The sequence below is a fragment of the Triturus cristatus genome, chromosome 6 (assembly GCF_964204655.1).
Source record: "Triturus cristatus chromosome 6, aTriCri1.1, whole genome shotgun sequence".
Classification (NCBI taxonomy): domain Eukaryota; kingdom Metazoa; phylum Chordata; class Amphibia; order Caudata; family Salamandridae; genus Triturus; species Triturus cristatus.
The window spans coordinates 956834906-956855612 of NC_140589.1; the positions used below are offsets into that span (position 1 = coordinate 956834906).

Below are 20707 nucleotides of genomic sequence, written 5' to 3' on the forward strand. Positions count from 1 at the left end.
ACTCCTGCGGTATATTCAGAAGAAGGATTGCCCTGCTTTCTGAAGAAGGAAGATCTGGCGTGCTTGCCATCAAACAAGGCTCCCCGGTAGTGACTCCGAGGTTGAGTTATCCGACCTCCTGTTTGAGCTACAGGGAAACAACAAGCTTCCGGAGGCCTCCATGCAACTGCCCAGCTGACAGGCACCAACTGGACCTGCTGACTCCTGAATCAGCCCAGCTGCTGGGCTCTGTTGCAGTAACTTTTGATCCCCTTGAGTTGCAACCCCCCCCCCCCCCCCCCCCCCCCCACCTCCCATCCACTTGGTCCAGGACCCTTGGCTAGCATAAGAGTATATTCTCCAGAAGAAAAGTTAGCGGTACAGAAGTTTTGGGATCCTTACAAGCACAAAGTGATCTTTTTGCACCGAGATTCAACCAAATGCGTCAATCACAAGCACGAAGCTCCAGCGGCACCTGCTGTTCGTGCCAACATCAACCATCCACGACAACTGCCTACACGAGACATGTACTTCACATACTCCAGCAACACCTAACTCTTTGGGCTAGTACACTGACCATGTGCAATGCCAGACCTGCTCCTTGCACGGACAACAACCACCTTGTAGCACCAGTAACACAAACGGCGCTCTGCAAGCAGACTTGATAAGGTGACCCTATACTGGTTAAATCTGATCCCTGTACCTACCCCATGCTCAATCGCAGTCTGTCTGAACTTGTGATTTTCACCCGGTCCAACGCGACCTGATAACCGCAAGTGGCACTTTGTGCTTTTGGCGCTATTTTCCCCTAATACTTTAAAGATTCATATCTCCAGTTCTACTGTTTGGATTTTGTGTTTTGGACTTGACCAGTGTTGGAAACTCATGATAAATGTTTTTTTTTTAAATAACTGTAGGAATCTCGTTTTTCTAAAAATGACTCAGGGTAAACCTTAAGATATCTCTTTGTATCCTACTGGTACTCTTGCCGTGAATAAAAAGTAGTGAAAACAAGATGCGTTATGAAATCAATTTTTCATATATCCATCGAAGAGTTCTTGCTTACATGTTTCAACCATATTTTAAAACCCCAAATGGGTCTCCGGCTTTCTTCAGGGCTTGCAATTTCTCTGCCTAAATGCAAATCCTTGGCATGTAATTTATAGTAAAAGCATAAGCCTTTAGTACCTATTTGTTGTTTGAGTTCTTTGATTACCCTAATTGGGTTATGGTCACAGTACATCAGCATGTGGACAGGAAGCACTTCCCTGTAGTCAAACATTTGTCAAGGGTACAGAGCAACTGCCATACCTACAATTGACATCAAGAGAGAGACGTGACTACATTTATATCATATTTTCAAAGAAGTAGGCACATCTAAGGAACCTAATGAAAACATCACTGAATTCCATTAACTAGATGCAAAGGGCTGCTTATTGAAATTGGTGAAACCTAGTTATTACAAACAGTTTTGGTTCAAGACATTAAGGCTGTCTTCAAGATTTGGGCTGTCTGGTGAAAAAGATGGGCTTGGGCAGCTTTAACCACTATACTCATCTCCAGAGGAATTTGCTACTCGCAAGCCTTTTTCATGATGCCTCTCAACTAAGATGGGAAGTGCACGGGCTACCACAGAAAGGGGATTTTTATCAAGGACTCAATATGTTAACATTTGAGGAGCTTCGTGCCAGCTTTGACTTAAATCAAAGAGAATGTTTTAATATTTGCAGATTTGTCATTTCCTGCACAGGAAAGGCGGTGGCCAGAATGGATTCTCCAACGCCCCTTTGATGGAATTGCTAGTGGGGACGGAGGAATGCACAATTAGTCAAATGCATGAGTGCTTGGGCTCCACCATGCCTGACGATTTAGAGAAACATAATAATACATGACGGAAGAGACTTGGATACAGAAATCTCAGAGTTTATGAGTCTCTGGAGTTTAGTTGCACCTTACTTTTCTTTGCGGGGCTGCAGGCGCAGCACTACAAAACGATCTTTGACCTTTAACATACTCCGGCAAATATCGCTAAATGGGGGGGCACTACTGGTATACACTGTCCACGATGTCAAAGCTCTGAAGCAGATTTAGTTCACATGTTTTTACATGCCCTGACTTAGATATAAAGAGACTAGAGATTTCTACATTTCTTGGAGATGTCCTCAAAGCCGACACTACATTGACTCCTCATACTATGCTCCTAGGGGAGAATCAGAACTGGGCAATTTTTAGTGTTTATCGCCATGGTGTGTCAATTATGTATTGCTTTGGGTGGCTTGATCCGCTAACTCCTTCCTTTCACCACTGGCCAGGACACTTGTTGTCAATATTTAATCTAGAAACAGTGCTGTAAAGTGCAAAGGTAGGAAGGCCAGATGAAAGTGTAAAAGAATCTGGGGGCCCCTCCAAGATTGGGTTAGCCCTCGTTAACTGGCTTTATTATGCATGCTTTAAAGCACTTTAGGAATTTGAGAAATTGGATATAAACGTCATTGTGCAGCGATTTTGTGGTTCTTTGGCTCTAAGTTTTATCATGTAAGACTGATGGAGATTTAAGTATATAAAATGTAACCCCTTTTTATTGTAATCAAGTCATGCGTTCAGGGATTCTTTTTGATATATTAATATGTATATAGGACCATGTCATTTGGAATATCTGCTGTGAATCAGATCTGCTATAACTTATCTATTCTGATGTTGCCCACTGGGACAAAACAATGAAAGATTAGAGTCCTTGGTTATGATCCATCAATGTATTTGTTTGCGTGCCTGAGGTTTTATACACACAATGATACGAATCATGTAGATATGCCATTATTTATTCAGTTTTTTCTTTTCTCTATTTTTTTTTATACTTGTATGGATTCTTCTTATGCTGAATTGACAATGTGCACAAGTTGTCTGCTGTATGTATTTTATTCCCCTGTACTCTGTAATCATGAAGTATATTCAAAAAGCATCAATAAAATATATTTAAAATAAACAAGAATTCCATATACTAGAATGCTCTTCTTCTAAGATTAGTCACTGACAATATCTTTGTGATATGCTATCAGACTATTACATCTCCAGAGCCATGAAACTGGAACACTACCTCAGAAACAAGTAAAATTGGGAACTACCACCTCATGCCCCATTATCCAAGAAATTGAAATGTGCCTACCAACCAGATGTATCTTCTTTCAAATTGCTCTCAGCCATCAATTTGAGGACCTCATAAAGATAGGCTGAAGTAAAGGGACTATTCTGACAAGGGATTCATTCTTAATTGAATCAAAAGAATCAATTGAATCTCATGTTTGGTGACATTATGAATTAATCAAAGAAGAATTAGATCAAGTATTATATGAGGGTCTATTGGAAATCTCCTTTGATTGTCACAGTCCTGAAGAAGGTCTTGCATACACAAGACATTGGAGACCGTATGTGGTTGCTTCATCCACCTCTGTGATTTATTTGTTTTAGGATCATCGTCCTAATTGTGATTGAATTTATGTAAAAGGACTGGTTATACGAACTTTCAGAGTGAAACTAGATACATTGATCTATGTTTTTGATATGCCCAAGCTTAATCAGATACTCACAAGGTCACTGTATCATGAGTTTAAGTGTTTATAGATACCTTTTTCTTTGTAACCTAGATAAATGATTTACCATTACATGCCTGCCTTGCCTTTGATTACTATGCATGTTTATTTATTTGAAAGATTCGTGTTCAATTAATTCATAATGTCACCACTTTAGGGGCATACAAATGACCTAATTTTTTGGGTTCAATTCAGAATTGACAGCAAAGTAACTTTACTTTAGTATATACCCAAGCTTGCAAGGGTTTGAGGGTTGCCCATTTCTTTTTCAAACTCATAAAGATAAGCAACGCTCCAGCCATACCCAACATCAACAAACCATTAACAGTCAGAAAGTTAATGAATGAAATTAAGGCCTCCAATGCCAAGCCAGTAAAAATACAGGCCTTGATCTAACAGAACCATCAATTATCTAAAATATTTCCGACAGTCCATTTTTGGGCAAACACAGAAAAAGATTTGTTTTCAACCATGTTACTGCCTACTTTAAAAAAAAGAACCTTCTCTCAGACTTTGACTAGGCAATAGAATCATGCTTAAGCATCATATGGCATGATCTGTAGACCATAATCGACATAAACCATAAACCAAGTTGCTGCAAAATTACTACTACTACACTCTTTTGATTTCCTCATCCCTTCCTTCTGCTCAGAGCCTCATCCCACCCTATGCCAGAGACTGAGTGACATTGATATTTAAATTATTATCCTGGAATGGATTTTCTTCTACCGCTCCGCAATATCCAACATTATCTCACTTCTGCTTTTTCAATCTGCCTCTTCGCTTCTAATACCAACATCCCACAAGGTTGCACTATTTCTCCATTCCCCTTCAATATGTACCTGATGAAATAATTCCACCTTCCCTGCTTCAACAACTCGGACTACACACAGGCCAGTCTAAAGCTTGTCAAATATTCAGACCTAATAACTGGTTTCTAGACCATTGGTTCTTAACCTTTTGACTTCTGCGGATCCTCGCTTAATCATTACTGGAGTCAGGGAGTCCCACTGAATCAATATTGGAATCCGGGGACCCCTACTGACTAATTTCTGGAAGCCAGGGACCCCAAACTAAGCATTTTTTGATCATTTAAACCACGGAACAATAGACAAAAAAACAAAAACAAACGTTTATCAAACCCATTTACAAATGAGGAAACATTTTATTTAACTCACAAATTTGTTTACACAACACTAAATTCTAACTTTAATTAGAGCTTTTCTAAATTCAATAGAGGCCAATCATGATCCATATTATATCCTGTTAGATGCACTTGCACTGCTCCTATGAATCGATCTGAGGATACTACCTTCATTTTTAGCCTCTAATTTCAAACTCCCACACATTTACAGAAGGTTTTTAAGTTTTCAACACAATACAGAGATTTTAATCTCTGGAATTTGGGGAAAGAATCACCCCACTAGCAACTTGCTTCACAAGCTCATCAACTACCTTGAGGAATATGGGATAATCGTGGACTTCAGCCTGTCACTTGTACCACAAATAATTCAAGTGGCCACAATTGCTTTGCACACCATGCAAATCCCACTGCATGATCCCTCATCAGGGCTTCCCTCACTGGAGGCAGATTATAATTGTCTTGGTGGCCTTGAAGTGGCAGGCCACCTTTTAATGTCATGCTTAGATAGTGCTTAAAGACCGAACGTTGGGACCCCTCACTGCATACTGCACATACTTCAGAAAATCCGTAATTTGGCAGCCGGGAAACCCCTACATTGATGGGCACCTGAACACATCGTGCTTACCCTGCAAGCGCTCTGGGTACCTTTTGCCAGACTCAGTTCAATCAATGTCCTCTACTTTGCCCACTGGGCCATCCACAGCATAAAACCTAAATTACGCCTAAAAAATAATGCTAATATAACCAAATAAAGATGCTCTATTCCAGACTAGCTACATCCTTAACTATTCCTCCACTCAGAAAAACATGCTTTCAGATGTAATTTGTTCTCTGTAATGACAGTAGAGCTATAGATTTCAGCAAGTATAAGGACCATCTCTAGCCACCTAGGATTCAGAACAACAATAAAGACCTGGCTGTTTTCAAACAGATTTCTCATTAATGAAGAAGACATCTTAGAGGAGGACGTTATGAGCATGTACCACTCCATAAAGCTTTCCCTACGCTGTCGTGCTCCATGTATGGGTTTAGCTGTAAGATAGGTGCATCACGGCTGGAGCACCACTTCGTACCCCACACACGTCACCCAGCACCTCCCACATAAGTGAATCTACAAACCTACACCACCTTAACAAATTGCAAGTATTGGCAGAGCTTCTTACAACCCATAATAAGCCGGCAAGCACGACTATTTCCTTCTTGGACTTCACCGCTTCACGTTATGCTTCATTACTGCCAGACATCTAATGCTTCCCACACAGGCCATTTTATAAACCTATACTCTACCAACCATGAACAATAAATGGATGAAGCTCTCTTAACTGATTACACAAAAGCATTTCGGAGTCTTGTCAGTGATATGAAGAGTGACCTAAATGCTATTACAGAATGATAAAATAAATAAATGTATGTTCTGTAAATCATTTTATCTTCAGGTGCCTAAAACTGTAAATAAGTCTTATGCAAGAGCTGTGTTTTTCCAATTAGATCTTCTCCCCCTTTACAAATATTCTGGTTTCAACTGGATGCCTCGGCAAAAGATTGTGTCATGCAAAGGGCCTCAGGCTTTGAATGCTGCTGCTTCATTTAAAAAACATTTGTAAAGTGACTTGTTGCTCCTCAGAGCTAAACTCATACTGTATTAAATAAATAAAAAATAAAATTAGGACTTGAAACCTGATTTACCTAGCCTTTTAATTGTATACTCTAAAAACCTCTAACTTTATGCTTGTGAGTGGGACTTGTGATATAAGAGGCAATAGGACGCACAGGTGGAACCTTTGCTGTAACCAAATGATGTTACTTTAAGTGTTGCTATCACTCTCTACCGTATTACATGACCAGAAATAGTAACTATGCTTATATTATTGTTCGTGTAACTGTTTAAGCTGCTTACTAAAATGCATAAAGACATGTCAAAAATCAGAAAAGGACTTAATCGGCCTCAGAGAATTTTTGAGCAGAGAATTTTACACATCTCTGGAATTTTCAAAAAAAGAATTCATGAGAAATAGTACTACAGAAGTACTCCTGAATGTACCCATAATCCTCTGTGAATAGGCTCCAAAATGTTCAACTCCCTTTTAGTAAAAATGCAAAAAGGCACAAAGCATTCTATTTGTACTAATTTAATATGAATTTTCCCTGACTATTTCTATTTTATTCCAATTTTAGATGTTTTGGGGTAACTTCACAACAGAGTGTAAGCATATGTAAAAGGTTCTAAGGGAGTACTATGTTATGTACTGCAAAATACATTCCTCTGAATTGTAGTTCCCACATTTTTACAATTTCTAAAATAAATACGGATCATATAACTTTGCACCTTCATTGATTACTCTTAAGTGGGCCAATAACAATTGATCAAACAGCAGATAAATATCGTATGAAGGAGATTTTGCACTTGAACAATATTCAATATTTTGAATTCAGGTAAGTAAGAACTAAATATATTTCCTTCGCATCACCAACATATTACATTATGTCTAGGTCGAAAAGAAAACCACACTTGTAAATGAGTGGGAAAGCCTACCTGAGGAGTGATGGGCCTGAACAGGTTGTAGCAGAACAGGTTAACTTCCCTTTTATCTGGATCACAGCTGAAGTGAAGGGCTTCGTTTCCATAAACAGCGAAGCCCAAAACTCCGAGGAAGAACATGCGAACCGAGCCAAAGAAGAGGGTGTGGAATTGACCAATCACTGTTGGAGGCCTGAGCTATGACGTAGGAAGAAAGCACAATGTACAAGATCAGCATTTTCGTCCCTGCAGTAGTAGTAAAGAAGCAGCTTTTATCATGTTCAAGTAACACCTAAAATAAGAAACTCAGTTCCACCACAATAAGACACCTTATTTACAAAAGGATATGAAACAACTCTTGCTCCAATAATCATAATTCCCTAATCAGTTGAAACCCTTCCTAAACCTGGACACTAATACTTTGTTAAAATTCTGTCCCTTTTCTACTATTCCAATTTACGACTTGCTATTCCCTTACACTGGAACTATGGAATGTAAACATAATTGTTAATTCAGCACCACCTACTTTTTGCAATAGTTCTGCCTAGGGCCAGGTACACACTTTTTAAATATGTACTATTCAATAAATTGACATACCTTTCTCCAAAAACGTAATTAGAGGCAGTGTCTAAGTTGTACAGGTGTTTGCAGGTGGTGGGCACCTGCTCTCATTGTTTGTACTGACTGGGACTCCTTTTACAATAGTAGACTTTGACCCAGAGCAAGGGATAATGACAGTGAGTGTAAAGTAAGAAAGTACTCGGCAACCTTGGCATTCATAGCATCGATTGTGGGCCCATAACAACAACTTTAGGAACCTGCATTTTATTTTAAACATATTAAGTAAGCACTGTTCGGAGGAGCCTTAATTTCTTTTCAACCTGGCCTGAATGTTATAGCTATGGCCACTATTTCTGTCAGGTGTGTGTGGTAAACGCGGTTCGGAAAGTCAGGTGCAAAAACATAAACTAAATCAAACGTACGCTCAATATCAACTATTTCTGAGAGATGATTAGAGCAACCGTTGCACAATTTTACAAAAATTATTATTTAAGTTCCTTTAGAGGAAATAGAGAAATAACGTACTGCCCCCTCTTTGACAAGTTAAATTCATAGCGCAACTTTTTCAACAACCGGTGCTCGAGGAAATGTATTTACTTGGACAGAAAACGCCTGATAGACAAGTGCCTGGGTTTAACGCTCGTCTGTAGTGCAATTGCAACCCACAATTTACACAATGCATTGACAACATAACGATACAGTATGGGGCCATTTGTAGGTTTTAAATGTAAACGTACAACTAGGTAGTCCGTGAAAAATAACTATGCTGAGCATAAGAGCATTCAACAATTCTCCTAACTTCGACTGTTGAGGTGATTCAACTAGCAAAGCTTCACCGTCACCCTAAAAACATCATACAAAAGTGGAGTTTCCAGCGCTCAAGCTATTGTTTGCCACCACACAATGATTTTCTGCCACAGCACATTGCATTGATGCAAATGTTTCCTGAACATAGCAGAGATCATTCGTTTCAGTTGAATTTCCATCCCTTGGTCGCGTGACAGGGCGTCTGTCAGTGACACAACAGCCAAATCCTGGAACCACCAGCACAACAAGTACACTGCAACCGTTTCCCAGAAAATGTCCATATCCTTATTTACCCAATACTCACGCATCCTTCATAAAAGTTCTTGATATAATTTAAAGACATGTCTTGGAAGAGCTTATCCCAGCGCATTCGAGGAGCGGTTCCTGTCCCTCATGGCCAATTAGCTGGCACCAGACTCCGGCCGGGCGTGCTGCTCCCTCGTGACCCTTGCGGTACAAAACTCGTGTCACTGCACATTTCTCTTTTTATCGTTGGGGGCCCCATCAACTTACACACCCAGGGCAAAAAAAAACTACACAAAAGCAGCGTCCATGCGTTAGGCTCCGTAATCCCCGACAAACTCAGTCAGCAGAATAGGCAACGCGATAACAGGGCCCGCCGCACAATAGTGCGGAGAGAGCGCGCGCGGAAGTAGCCGCGGCAAGTCCTTCAAACGTAACGCCTTCTCCCAGCAACACTGTAGTGCACAAACGTTACCTACAAGCCTTTCTTTACCCTCTTGCACACTGACTTTTCACACGATTAATACGCGTTGGAAGCCAGAAATAGTGCAGAAGTAGTACAGAGCGAGAGAGAGAAGGCAGAGACACGCAAGATGGCGTATTCAACAAGCATTGGCATAGCCAATAGGTCTCGCTTTTGGGACCTTATAAGTATTTAGTTATGCAGCACAATATCCTTGCATGGCTAAACACTTATAAGATCCCAAAGGCGAGACCTATTGGCTATGCCAATGCTTGTTATGTTTCATTGCCAATATCGTATTCAGAGTTTTTCACAATCTCGTTTGCAGAACTGAAACAATTTCAATTCCAATTCAGGGCTCGAGTCGGGGTACCACGCGGGTGGACGGCGTCCCCCCACTTATTTTACCAGGTTTTTCCGGGTGGACGCCGTCCCCCCTGCCCAAAAGCTGGACAGCATTGTGTGAGCAGAGAGCCCGGGTGGGAGGGAAGATTCCCGTAAATTACCAAAGATATGCTAATATTTGTAATTGGAGACTTTAAGAGGCACCGGTGGTGTGTGCAGGCTGGAGTGATTGGGAGGCGGAGCGAGCAGGCGTTGGCGGTTAACGCTTGGAATGTGTGTCCTTCTGTATCTTGTGCACTTTTGAGCACTTCGTTGTGCAACTGGGGCACCCCCTCGGGGGAGTGGGGGGGAGGGGGGTTGCAAAGGACATCGAGGAACAGACCAGGGGTAGCAGTGCTGTGAAATGCCCCGTCCTCTAAAGGCATATGAATACTTATGAGATTCCTGTTGTGACGTCACTTCCGGTGACAGCGTCCCCCCACTTCTTTTCATGAGATTCCTGTTGTGACGTCACTTCCGGTGACAGCTTCCCCCAACTTATTTTTTTAGGACTTGTGCCCTGTTCCAATTATTCATAACATCTCTAACACTCATTTGTCTGAAATGTAAAAAAAAATTGTGCTAACAAACATTGTCAAAGTCAATGGGCCTGGCTTGTGTGTTTTTTCTAATGGTGAACTGTTGGTGTGTGATAGGTTTGGATGTACATACACCTACAGTGGCACCCACTTAAAATGGTTCAAAACACCACATCAGACCCCACAGATTGTCCCTGCATATAAGCTGGGAGACATACTACAATTTGAGTAGCAAATCCTTTTTTTTTTCCCCAACAGAGGGCACATAAAGAAATAATATAAGCCCGATAGAAAGGAGAATAAAATGAAATAATTATGAAAAGAAAACAATTTTGATAAGTACTAATATTGCTATCAAATAACATTTGCCAATGCATAATAACTAACTAAACATAATAGCAAAACAGTTACATATGCGCACATTTGTGCATACAAAGAACCCTCTATTTTGTTAAAAATATTTCCATATACGAGAACATTTTTGCATTGACCTTATAGTTCTTGCTCTATGGTATTGTATTGGCACTCGGCACGGATAGTCAAATGTTTCTTTATAGGATTAATGATCCTAATTATTACAAGAGAGTCCACTTCAAGTCTATTAGAGACATGGTTCGCATATGGCATGAATTACTTGAATACTCCTCACTTACGGCCAATGAGCTCAAACAACATAAACTCTTTAAACTATGAAACAATCCTTCTCTCCCTAGCGTATTCCATGATTATACTGCAAACAGATGGGCAAATTATGGAATTGTAAGACTAGGTCAACTATATGATCATAATGGTTTTACTACTTATTCATCATTACAAACATCTTACGGACTCCCCCACCAGCTATTTTATAAATACCTACAAATCAGAGATTACTTTTTAAAACAATATTCAACGCAGCTTCCTCATTCACATGAACTATTAAACCATATACTTGATCTGTTGCTTAAAGCTAGAATAGGCTCTTTATACATTCAGTTTTGTAATTTAAGAAGCACTGACACTGGACACTTAGCTGACAAATGGAGCCAAATACTTAGCATAAATGTTGATGCAGTTGAGATAATTGCAGCACTGGACACGTTAAATAATTCTATTCATTCTATTAATCTGAAACTGCAACAATTTTGAACAATTTGTCAGCTATATTACACTCCTCAGAGAATCAGCAAGTGGCAGCAACAATCACAGGGATCAGGTGGGGTTGGGGGAGATAGAACACACTGTTCTAAGTGCGGTCAACGGGCAGCAGGCATCTTACATATATTCTATACTTGCCCAACGCTGTCTGAGTATTGGGGGAATATTATAAGATATATTGGACAATGTCTGGGAATTAACCTAGACTTTACTATTGAAGAGATCATGTTGGGATATACGTTTTTCGATAGTACTGCTGCTACTAGCTTTATGTCTATCGCAATAGTCGCTGCTAGGATTTGTATCGCGAGGGAATGGATTTTGCTTAAACCTCCTTCTTTTGTTGATTGGATCATTCTAATGAAAGATACTTACGAAAGGGAATGAGCACTAGTTAAAACATGAGTAGCAAATCCCAAGCACGTGCCTTTAAAGAAAGGGCATGCTTAGATCTGTGGAGAAAGGGCGTGCTTCAATCCATTGAGATTGCAGTAGATCACCAACAATATGAGGCCATTGGGGAGCATACAACACTCAGGGCATGAGGGAGTCTAGGGAGGCCATCAAGACTAAAAATATCTGCAGGCCATCTGGAAGAAATTGGCAGCAAGGCTGAACTGTGACAGAGAATAGGTCTGAATTCGATAGCTTAAAAAACACGTGGCACATGTATGCAAATTGGGGCAATTTTGAACTTGTACAAACAGGCTGCATAAGTGTTTTGCAAGGTAAGGGGGTGCTAGAGAGCCCCTGGCAACTTGGCCGCATTTTAGTTCTGCTCTATCGACCTGGAGAATAAATCCATCCTAATCCTGCCATTCTGCACCACAGATGGAGTAAATTGACCTTGGTGTGCGGGGCCTGAGAAGGTCCAGCCTCGGGCAGTTTTTTAATGCAATCTCCCCGGCCAAACGGAATGGCTGGGATACCAAGACCACGCGGCTAGGCCGCACCTCGCCATGGTATAAATAAACAAGTGAACTATCGCATTATTATGGCAGTGGAATAAGAGAAAAGGAGGCGTCGGCCGAACTGCTATCAGCGAATGCAGCAACTGCCAGTGTCATTGAAGGACCCGCCGGCACGGAGTGAGTGAGTTTCGTGGGTGAATGAAGGCTGTCCCAGCGAAGTGCGCGATCGGCCCTACCGTGTGAACTGTGAACCGGGAAGCTGGATTGAAAGAACAACGGCTGGGAGCAGCGGCTGGTCCGCACCTGAGGAAGTCTACTGAAGAACAGCGGGTGGCCCGCGGGTGCGGTAGCAGAGATGGCAAGCCACCGGTGATTGACTCCCGGGGGAGGGGGCGGAGGTGGGGTGAAGCTGTCTTGGCACATTTGCTGTGCTCGAGCTCGGAGGATGTAGGCCGCCCGGGGGGTTGCACCAAAGAGCTGACGTTGAAACATCTACGGGCTCACTGAGCCTTGAGCAGTGGACTGCCCCACTCGTAGACAAAGCTACACGAGTAAGACACCCATAATGCTGCAGTAGAGCAATGCGCTACAGGATCTGTGTCCGGGGCTGCGGATCGCCTCCAGTATACTGAGGGATAAAGAAGCCATATTGGCGGGGTGGCCCACAGTATGTCCATTGGTGGACTTGTACTGAAACCGGCTCCAAGTAACAGGACCGTGCCTGCTCACAGACACTTCAGACCAAGTAAGTGAGAAGGCTGCAACTGCTAATAAATTACTGATCCACTGCAGGGGGCTGATTGCATGCAGAGATACTCTGAAGTTATACTGAACCTTAGGTGCAGGCTGACACAGGCATTGGGGACTGCTTGCTGAGACGCCTCGCGCTTGTTAAACATAGAAAAGAAAGGCAAGCAACAAACAAGAGAGCGCCTAGAAGCAGTGGTGAGTTGAGGTGGTGGAAGAAAAGCATAGCAAAAGCTATGGAGGACAAAAAAGTGAAAGTTAAAAAAACAAGCCCGGGAGTTGTGAACACGCGCGTGCTAAAAGAAAAAAAAGGACGCGAGAGGTGCGCGCGCGCGTGACGGGAAAAGTGAAAGCAGGCTGGCAAGTGGTGTGCGATGTACACGCACAATGACGAGAGAGGAAAGCCAGATGGCGCCTCTGCTCGTCATTGTGCGCGGTAACTGCACGCTCTATGCCACCCGGTCGGACTTTTGAAAGCCCACTCACTAAATGTCTCGCCAATGCAGTGCATGCGCTGGCTCAGGCGAGACCTAAAACCGTATATGCTAATTTTAGTGGAAGGCTCACCCCCATGCAAACCAACAGACATTTTTAAACCTTTCGTCCTACGCTGCTATAGAAAAGGCAGCACATTTGCCAGTTTTTCCATGTAAGTATTACACGTTGGGGCGGAATTCCCTTTCCTTCCACATACACACCATCAACAATTTGTCGGCTCTTTTTAAAATTGAAGATAAAGCTTTTCTGACTTTCTAAGCATGCTATCCTAAGTATGTTGAGATAAAAGTTGAGTACAAATAATGATTTACGTTCTATCACTTACGCATTATTTTTTACAGATGATGATATTTTTACTATGATAATATTTCGCACAGTCTGTGAGCAGCACATGATACTCAAAGGGTTATATTCACAAGAACGTGTGATAACTACTGCAAGAGTAGCTTAATGCAACTCTCAACATCGCAGCCTATCGTGGAAAAATCACGCCGTGCCAACCAAGTATTCACAACGCGGCGGTAGCATGCGATAGTCACCAGATAACGCATCAAATGGCAGCGAAAAATCGACACCACACCGCAAAAATGCAAAACACGAATGCCAAAAAAGCTGCGATGAGGCCAATCACGATACAAAAAGCCACGAAAACCAGCGGAAGGCCAGCAAATCCCACGTGTCTGGCGGGAAAATGCACTATAAAAGCAACAAAAACAACACACCAGAAAGAATCCAAAGTGCGTAGCAATATAGATGCACCCTGACCCAGCACAGAGGCCAACGCGAACCCCACAAGCCCCACAGACCACCAGCAAGGAACAACAGAGAAGAGGGAGAGGAAGACGGGGTGCAAACCTCAGGAAAACAAGACCAGCGTCACAAGGGTGACAGAACACTACCTGCAACTGACCCACAAGCAGACTATCTTGAATGCAGACGGAGTGTCGAGGAGGCCAATGGAGGAGGCCAAGAGGCGCTGGCATGACGTGGAAACCTAAACCAGGCACCAACCCGCTACCTACAGGAAGGCAGCAACGGCGACAGGAGGTGGGAGTTCTGCGCCACAGGAGGAGCTGAAGTAAATGGAGGCCAGTCATCAGTGTGGAGACGGTGCAAGGAGTTGGGAGTCCGGACAGAGCTCGATAGGACCTGACACACAACAACGGGGTGAGGATCTAAAAGGGACTGGGGGGACGGGGGGAGATGGGCACATTGGCACACATGCGCAACGATGTGAAGCACACTGCACAACCACAAATACCCAGGGACCTGTCTCCCATCCACGTGGCGCACTGCAGCTTACACACATGGCAATCACAGCACATCCCATGACAATGTGGCACAAAGTGCAACACCGACACTGCAGAACAGGGGACACAACTGGGTCCGCCCATGCGCAGAAACAGGCCAATCACATTGGACAGAGCAGGGAACTGTGAGATGCATATGTACGGGTACAACCTCACTTCAGTCATGTAGTCCAAATGTCCACTGTCCCAACTCAAATTGCCAGCACTGTCCAAACAGTCATGATGTACATTGTCACACACTCTGCATGTCCACAAGAACAATGCACCAACATAAATGTCAACACAATGTCAACATGCATCTCCCCTTCACATTGCAGAGGGACAAATAACACCTCCAGCAGGTCACACCAGACAACCCATCAGTGATGCCGGAGACGACCACCACACCTTCGACACCGACGCCCTAGAACAGCCCATGGACATCCCACGCAACCCACCACCAGGACCAGGGCAGACAAGCCACTTAGAGGAGAACCCAGCCCCTGCAACAGACCACACAGCATGAAGCACCCGCAAGCACGGCTGGCACACAACACTTCACCGGCACACACATGGCACACCAATGCCAGGTGTCAGAAAGCCAAAAGGAGGTGGCCCAACAGGTGCGGGTGTGATCCGAACCCATGGAAGACGTAACAGAACACATACGTGGGTGTCCATTACCCTTTAGGGACCACCTACACCCCACAAATGAGACCCACACTGCCATAGAGACACATGCAGATGCACATTCCCAGTACAGAACCATGCCCAGGGGCAAGCACATATCAGTCACACACCCACGTTGGCTCTGCGTACAATGGCACAGTCCACTTCCCTTACGAATTGAGTGGGTGACGACAAAGCTACATGTCCAAACTCTAACCCACTGCCTGCGGTGAGATGTCTGCATCCGCTGTGCACAATGTAAGACCACAGGTACACACGCAGATATTATGTCGAACTGGCTACAGGCACATGCGCCCGGCCCCTTTATTGGCAGGGCCACAAGTGCAGTGACGCCTGTGCTGGATGTGTGTGGGGTGGGTGGAAGCCAGCCCTCAGGGAGTTGTTGGTGCTGGCAACAAATGCAACCGTTAACACAATGAATACGGAAACAGACAACACCAGCATTACAAGGACAACTGCGGAGCATCATGGGGGTAGCCTGATCAAGTCCAGAGGGCACACAATGAGCAAACAGAAGTATTCGTGAGTTGCAGTGCGCTAAGTCTGGGGCACCAGAGCTGAGCGCGCTCATGTGAAGAGAATGTCTAGGATTCTGTCCCTTTGGGACCTACATGATGAAGCTGCAGTGGGGGGATGTCGCACCTGCATCATCTTCCTCATCATCATCCCAGGTCTCCCAGACTGCCTAAGGTGACATTGCTGCGTGAACCCACCAAAGTACATAACCAAGACAGTAATGGACGATGATTTGTGGTGCACTGAGTCAGTGGCATCTGGAGTGCTGAGCAGGGGATCAGGCAGAAGATGGCATCCACGACATGTGGAGGCAACTCCGTCAGTCTGCCAGTACGACTATTTCGACACACGCATTTTGCGATTGAAGTCGGTCCTGGTGGTGGTGGCGTGTGCCTTCTGCAGTGATGCGACATCCAGGCCGGTCAGGACTCAATTTGATGTGTGAGCCCTGGAGGGCAGTTGAGGCCGGAGGTTGCGGACAGCGCAGGGCCACAGACACATGGCGTTGATGAACCCAAGGCCATCGCTTCAGAGGCCATCCAATATCTCAGAAGAAGGGGTCCCGGACATGACCAGCACAGAGTTAGTGGCCCCGGATGCACTGTGGCCGGCATAGGCACCCAACCACGGGACGGTGACTTGCGGTGCAGTCAGATGGGCCATGCGACCCGAGCGGGTCCTCATCAATGTCCGATGTGTATGTTGTGGAGGGTTGCGGGGTGCAGTGGAAGGTGTCCTCCAGGGCATGATGCAGAGGGTGGAAGCTGTCCGGAAGCAACAAATGGAGGGGTGGAATGCCACGGCCCCGTTTTCGCCACAAAGTCAGTATCACCGCCATGATGGCGACGACAACCCCAAGTCCATGGACTCAGTCACCACCAAAGTCCAACCAGAAAGTATCCATGGGTCTCGGGGAATAGACAGCGGCACCAGGGCTGAAAGGGGATGCAGTCTACGATGAGGCCTGTACAATGACATCAAGTCGGCCATAAATAAATCAAGGCTGAATTCAAAATTGAGTGTGACCTATTCGACCGCAGTGTAGGCCGGGGCAGCGGTCAGCGAGGGCCCACAGCCAAGTGTCGTTGGGATTGCACATGGTTGCTGCCACTTGACCGAAGGGAGTACAGTGATTGGTTCTGATGCTCCGTCCATCCCCACCCCCTTTTGTACTGCTTTGTTCGCCATAAGTTGGCAGGGTATGCTCAGACGTGAGTCCCTTGCTCACTTTGCCACTGGATTCAAGCAAGCCTGGCTGAAGACGGCTGAAATGCCAGAAACCGGTCCTAGGAAGCTTGTTTCCGGTCCAGGGAAGGCATGGCTTGGCAGTTCGGGCTGGACTGTTCCCATGAGACACAGGGTCAGACTGATTTGCATATGGCCATGTCTGAACTGGGGTGGCAGAGTGGGCTAAAGAATGGTGATGGATCAAACCCAAATCTGTTGACTGGGTGTGAGTGTTTGATTGGTTCTGATGCTCCGTCCATCACGACCCCCTTTTGTACCGCTTTGTTCGCCATAAGTTGGCAGGGCATGCTCAAACGTAAGTCCCTTGCTCACTTTGCTACTGGATTCAAGCAAGCCTGGCTGAAGACGGCTGAAATGCCAGAAACCGGTCCTAGGAAGCTTGTTTCCGGTCCAGGGAAGGCATGGCTTGGCAGTTCGGGCTGGACTGTTCCCATGAGGCACAGGGTCAGACTGATTTGCATATGGCCATGTCTGAACTGGGGTGGGAGAGTGGGCTAAAGAATGGTGATGGATCAAACCCAGATCTGTTGACTGGGTGTGAGTGTTTGATTGGTTCTGATGCTCCGTCCATCACCACCCCCTTTTGTACCGCTTTGTTTGCCATAAGTTGGCAGGGTATGCTCAGACATGAGTCCCTTGCTCACATTGCCACTGGATTCAAGCAAGCCTGGCTGAAGACGGCTGAAATGCCAGAAACCGGTCCTAGGAAACTTGTTTCCGGTCCAGGGAAGGCATGGCTTGGCAGTTCGGGCTGGGCTGTTCCCAAAAGGCACAGGGTCAGACTGATTTGCATATGGCCATGTCTGAACTGGGGTGGCAGAGTGGGCTAAGGAATGGTGATGGATCAAACCCAGATCTGTTGACTGGGTGTGAGTGTTTGATTGGTTCTGATGCTCCGTCCATCACCACCCCCTTTTGTAACGCTACTGCGGTCTGTCCAGCACATCTCCGCCACTCTTGGCATAGTGTACTTTCCTAATCATGGTTCTCCTGCATCCTTCACACATGCCTGGTTGCCACCTCTCCCCATATTCAGCTATTGTGTGGCTGGGGTGCCATGCCAATGATGACTCATGTTCACGGCTTGCCCAGGTTACCATTGTGAATTGTTCTGTCGTGTCTGGTGGGTGGGCATGTTGTTTTGCATGTTGGTTGTGATTTTGTGACGTGTGCATTGCCAGAGTTGTGAGTTTCATGGTTGTGGAGTTGAGGTGAGTGGGGTGTTCATTTGGAACTTGCCAAGGGGCTGTGCATTTACCTTGATGCCATCCTGGGAATGCTGGTTGCTGATGGATTGTCGGAGGATGGAGGTATCATACACACTGGCTGGGTATTTGGAGGCGACATTGGTGGAGGTTCCACGGTGTTCGGATGTTGCCTGCACATTGATGTGAGATGTGTGATTTCTGTTGCGGTGATTGTGTGCTGTGTTACCAGGGGGCACAGGTAGGACATGTGTGCTGTGGATTGCCCCCAGCATGTGCGTGTATCCAGCTATGGCATATGGTCCTTGCTTGGTCTCCAGCGGATCCTGCGCATTGTGTTGGACATATGGTGACTGGGATGCCAGGCTGATGGTGATGTCCGGGACAGGTGTGAGGGACTTGGATGTGGCTGGCTGTGAGACTCCTCCGACTCTGGTGGGTGTTGGTTGGGGGTACCAGGGGCCAGCAGGTGCAGCACAGCCAGTGGCTTTGTGTGGGGTGGAAAGTTGGTTGTCCGTTGGTGCCGTCGGACTGTTGGGCGATGATGGTCAGGATGCGTACGATAGTTGTCCTTTTGAGCCTGTAGTGGGCAATGACATTGTCAGGTGTTGGGTCTCTGCGGCTGGTGCATTTCCTGGGGGTCTGCTATCTTTGTCTGCGCTGCCTCTGTGGTGGTTCAGGGGGGTTCTGGGTGGGGGTTGGGGTCCTGGGGTGGTGGCGGTGGGTGTTGTGGCCCTCTTTGGTGTCCAGGCCGCATGACCAGTGGCTCCATGGCATCTGTTGCCCTTCCGATGTGGCTGTGGGCTAGGCTCCCTTTTGTGGTGCAGGCTGTCGTCCGACTTTGTACCAGGTCTGAGCTGGTGTTAGTTTCCGGGTGCTACGTCCCTTATCGCCTATTTTGGTTTTCTTATCGCCAGTTTTGTGTTCTTATCGCCAATCTGGCTGGTCATTGAGAATGTTGAGGTGTGGCTTTGCCGCGGCTTTTCGCACAGGAACGCCTACTCTGCATCTCATTAGCGATAGTTGCGGGGGTCATCTGTGGTGATGTTTTTTGCGGCTGCTATCACGGGTATACTGGTGCTGTGGGCTGTTAACACCAGCTTGTGATTGGGGCGATAAGTTTATCGCAACTTTGGCTGCGATAAAGTGCAGTTAACTCGGCGATAGATCCTTGTGAATATGCCCCTAAATGTTCTGAAAAGCCAATTTATATTTTAGACCAGATTCTGTTTTTAGAGGAATTCTTACATCGTTTTGATGGTTCTTTACGGTTCTATAAAATATAATGAAGTTTAAGATGTCTTTGAATTTGAATGGAAAGTTATAGCTGATACAAATAACAATATGTCTGGCTCCTTTGGGTCTGCAGGAAAGGATGCAACTGCATATGTTTTCATTGTCATGATGAGCTACTAAATATGAACCTTGGCTTTCACTATTGGCCACAACAGCTCTCTCTGTTTGGCTGCCCCTGTGCTATCCCACTGCTTTGGCGGAGCAGCAGTCACTGAGTCCAGAGTGACAGTCATTGTTAGGGGACTCATGGTTTAATGACCTTCCATGCAAAGAAACTACAAATCTTCATACTCCAACATTCACTTGGCTGGCGTCTAATTTCTTCGTTTATATTGTTGGACAGATGTTTTTTTGTATCATTACAATCCACCATGTTGAATGCCCTTAGTTACCACTGACAGAAGTGCTCTTAGCTAAGCATCCTATTTCTCGCTATGCATTGTATTGCTGCATTTGTGCGTTGAAGTAGCAGCAAACAAAAACGCCTCTATATTTCGAAATCACTACATTCTCCAAATCATAATTAAATCTAACACAGCAAAGTGAGGCCCTAAAAGGTGTTCTCTAAATTGAGCAAGCCACTGCTGGGGGTGAAACCCCCATATCATTGATGACGTAGACAATTATATAATCCAGCAGCGGCTCTCACCTCCTCTTTCAGTCGCTTCTATTTCAGGCTTGTATGCTTTGACCTTAGGCAAATTCTTGTCTTTCTAGGATTATTAGGTTGATAGAAAAATGAGGCAAAAAGCGTTCAACTACTGTTACTACAGTCTCCAAGGACAAAGCTCTCAGCCTCGAGTGGAGAAGAGAAACAAGGCACAGAATATGAGCCAAGCGATGAAGAGCAGAAAGCTGGAAAGTTACTTTTTGGCAACACAACGTGATTGTTAAAAATGCGGGGAAAAGAAGCAAAATGCTGATAATCAGTGCTTAATTTGTAAA

The 20707-nt window shown here is 44.9% G+C and overlaps 1 protein-coding gene across 3 annotated transcripts in view; it reads right to left on the minus strand.

The window, feature by feature from the left end:
- Nucleotides 1-20707, minus strand: part of GJE1 (gap junction protein epsilon 1) — a 245963-nt gene that overhangs the window by 52635 nt on the left and 172621 nt on the right. The window contains exons 1-2 of one of the 3 annotated variants that reach the window (XM_085609302.1): nucleotides 8890-9013; nucleotides 7244-7426 (exon numbers count right to left, since the gene is read on the minus strand). In XM_085609302.1, coding sequence (XP_085465428.1) covers nucleotides 7244-7426; nucleotides 8890-8904 — 198 coding nt within the window. In that variant the 5' untranslated portion in view covers nucleotides 8905-9013. Of the gene's footprint in view, nucleotides 1-7243; nucleotides 7427-8889; nucleotides 9014-20707 lie in introns of those variants that run through there. The other 2 variants (XM_085609299.1, XM_085609300.1) reach the window with 2 other exon arrangements.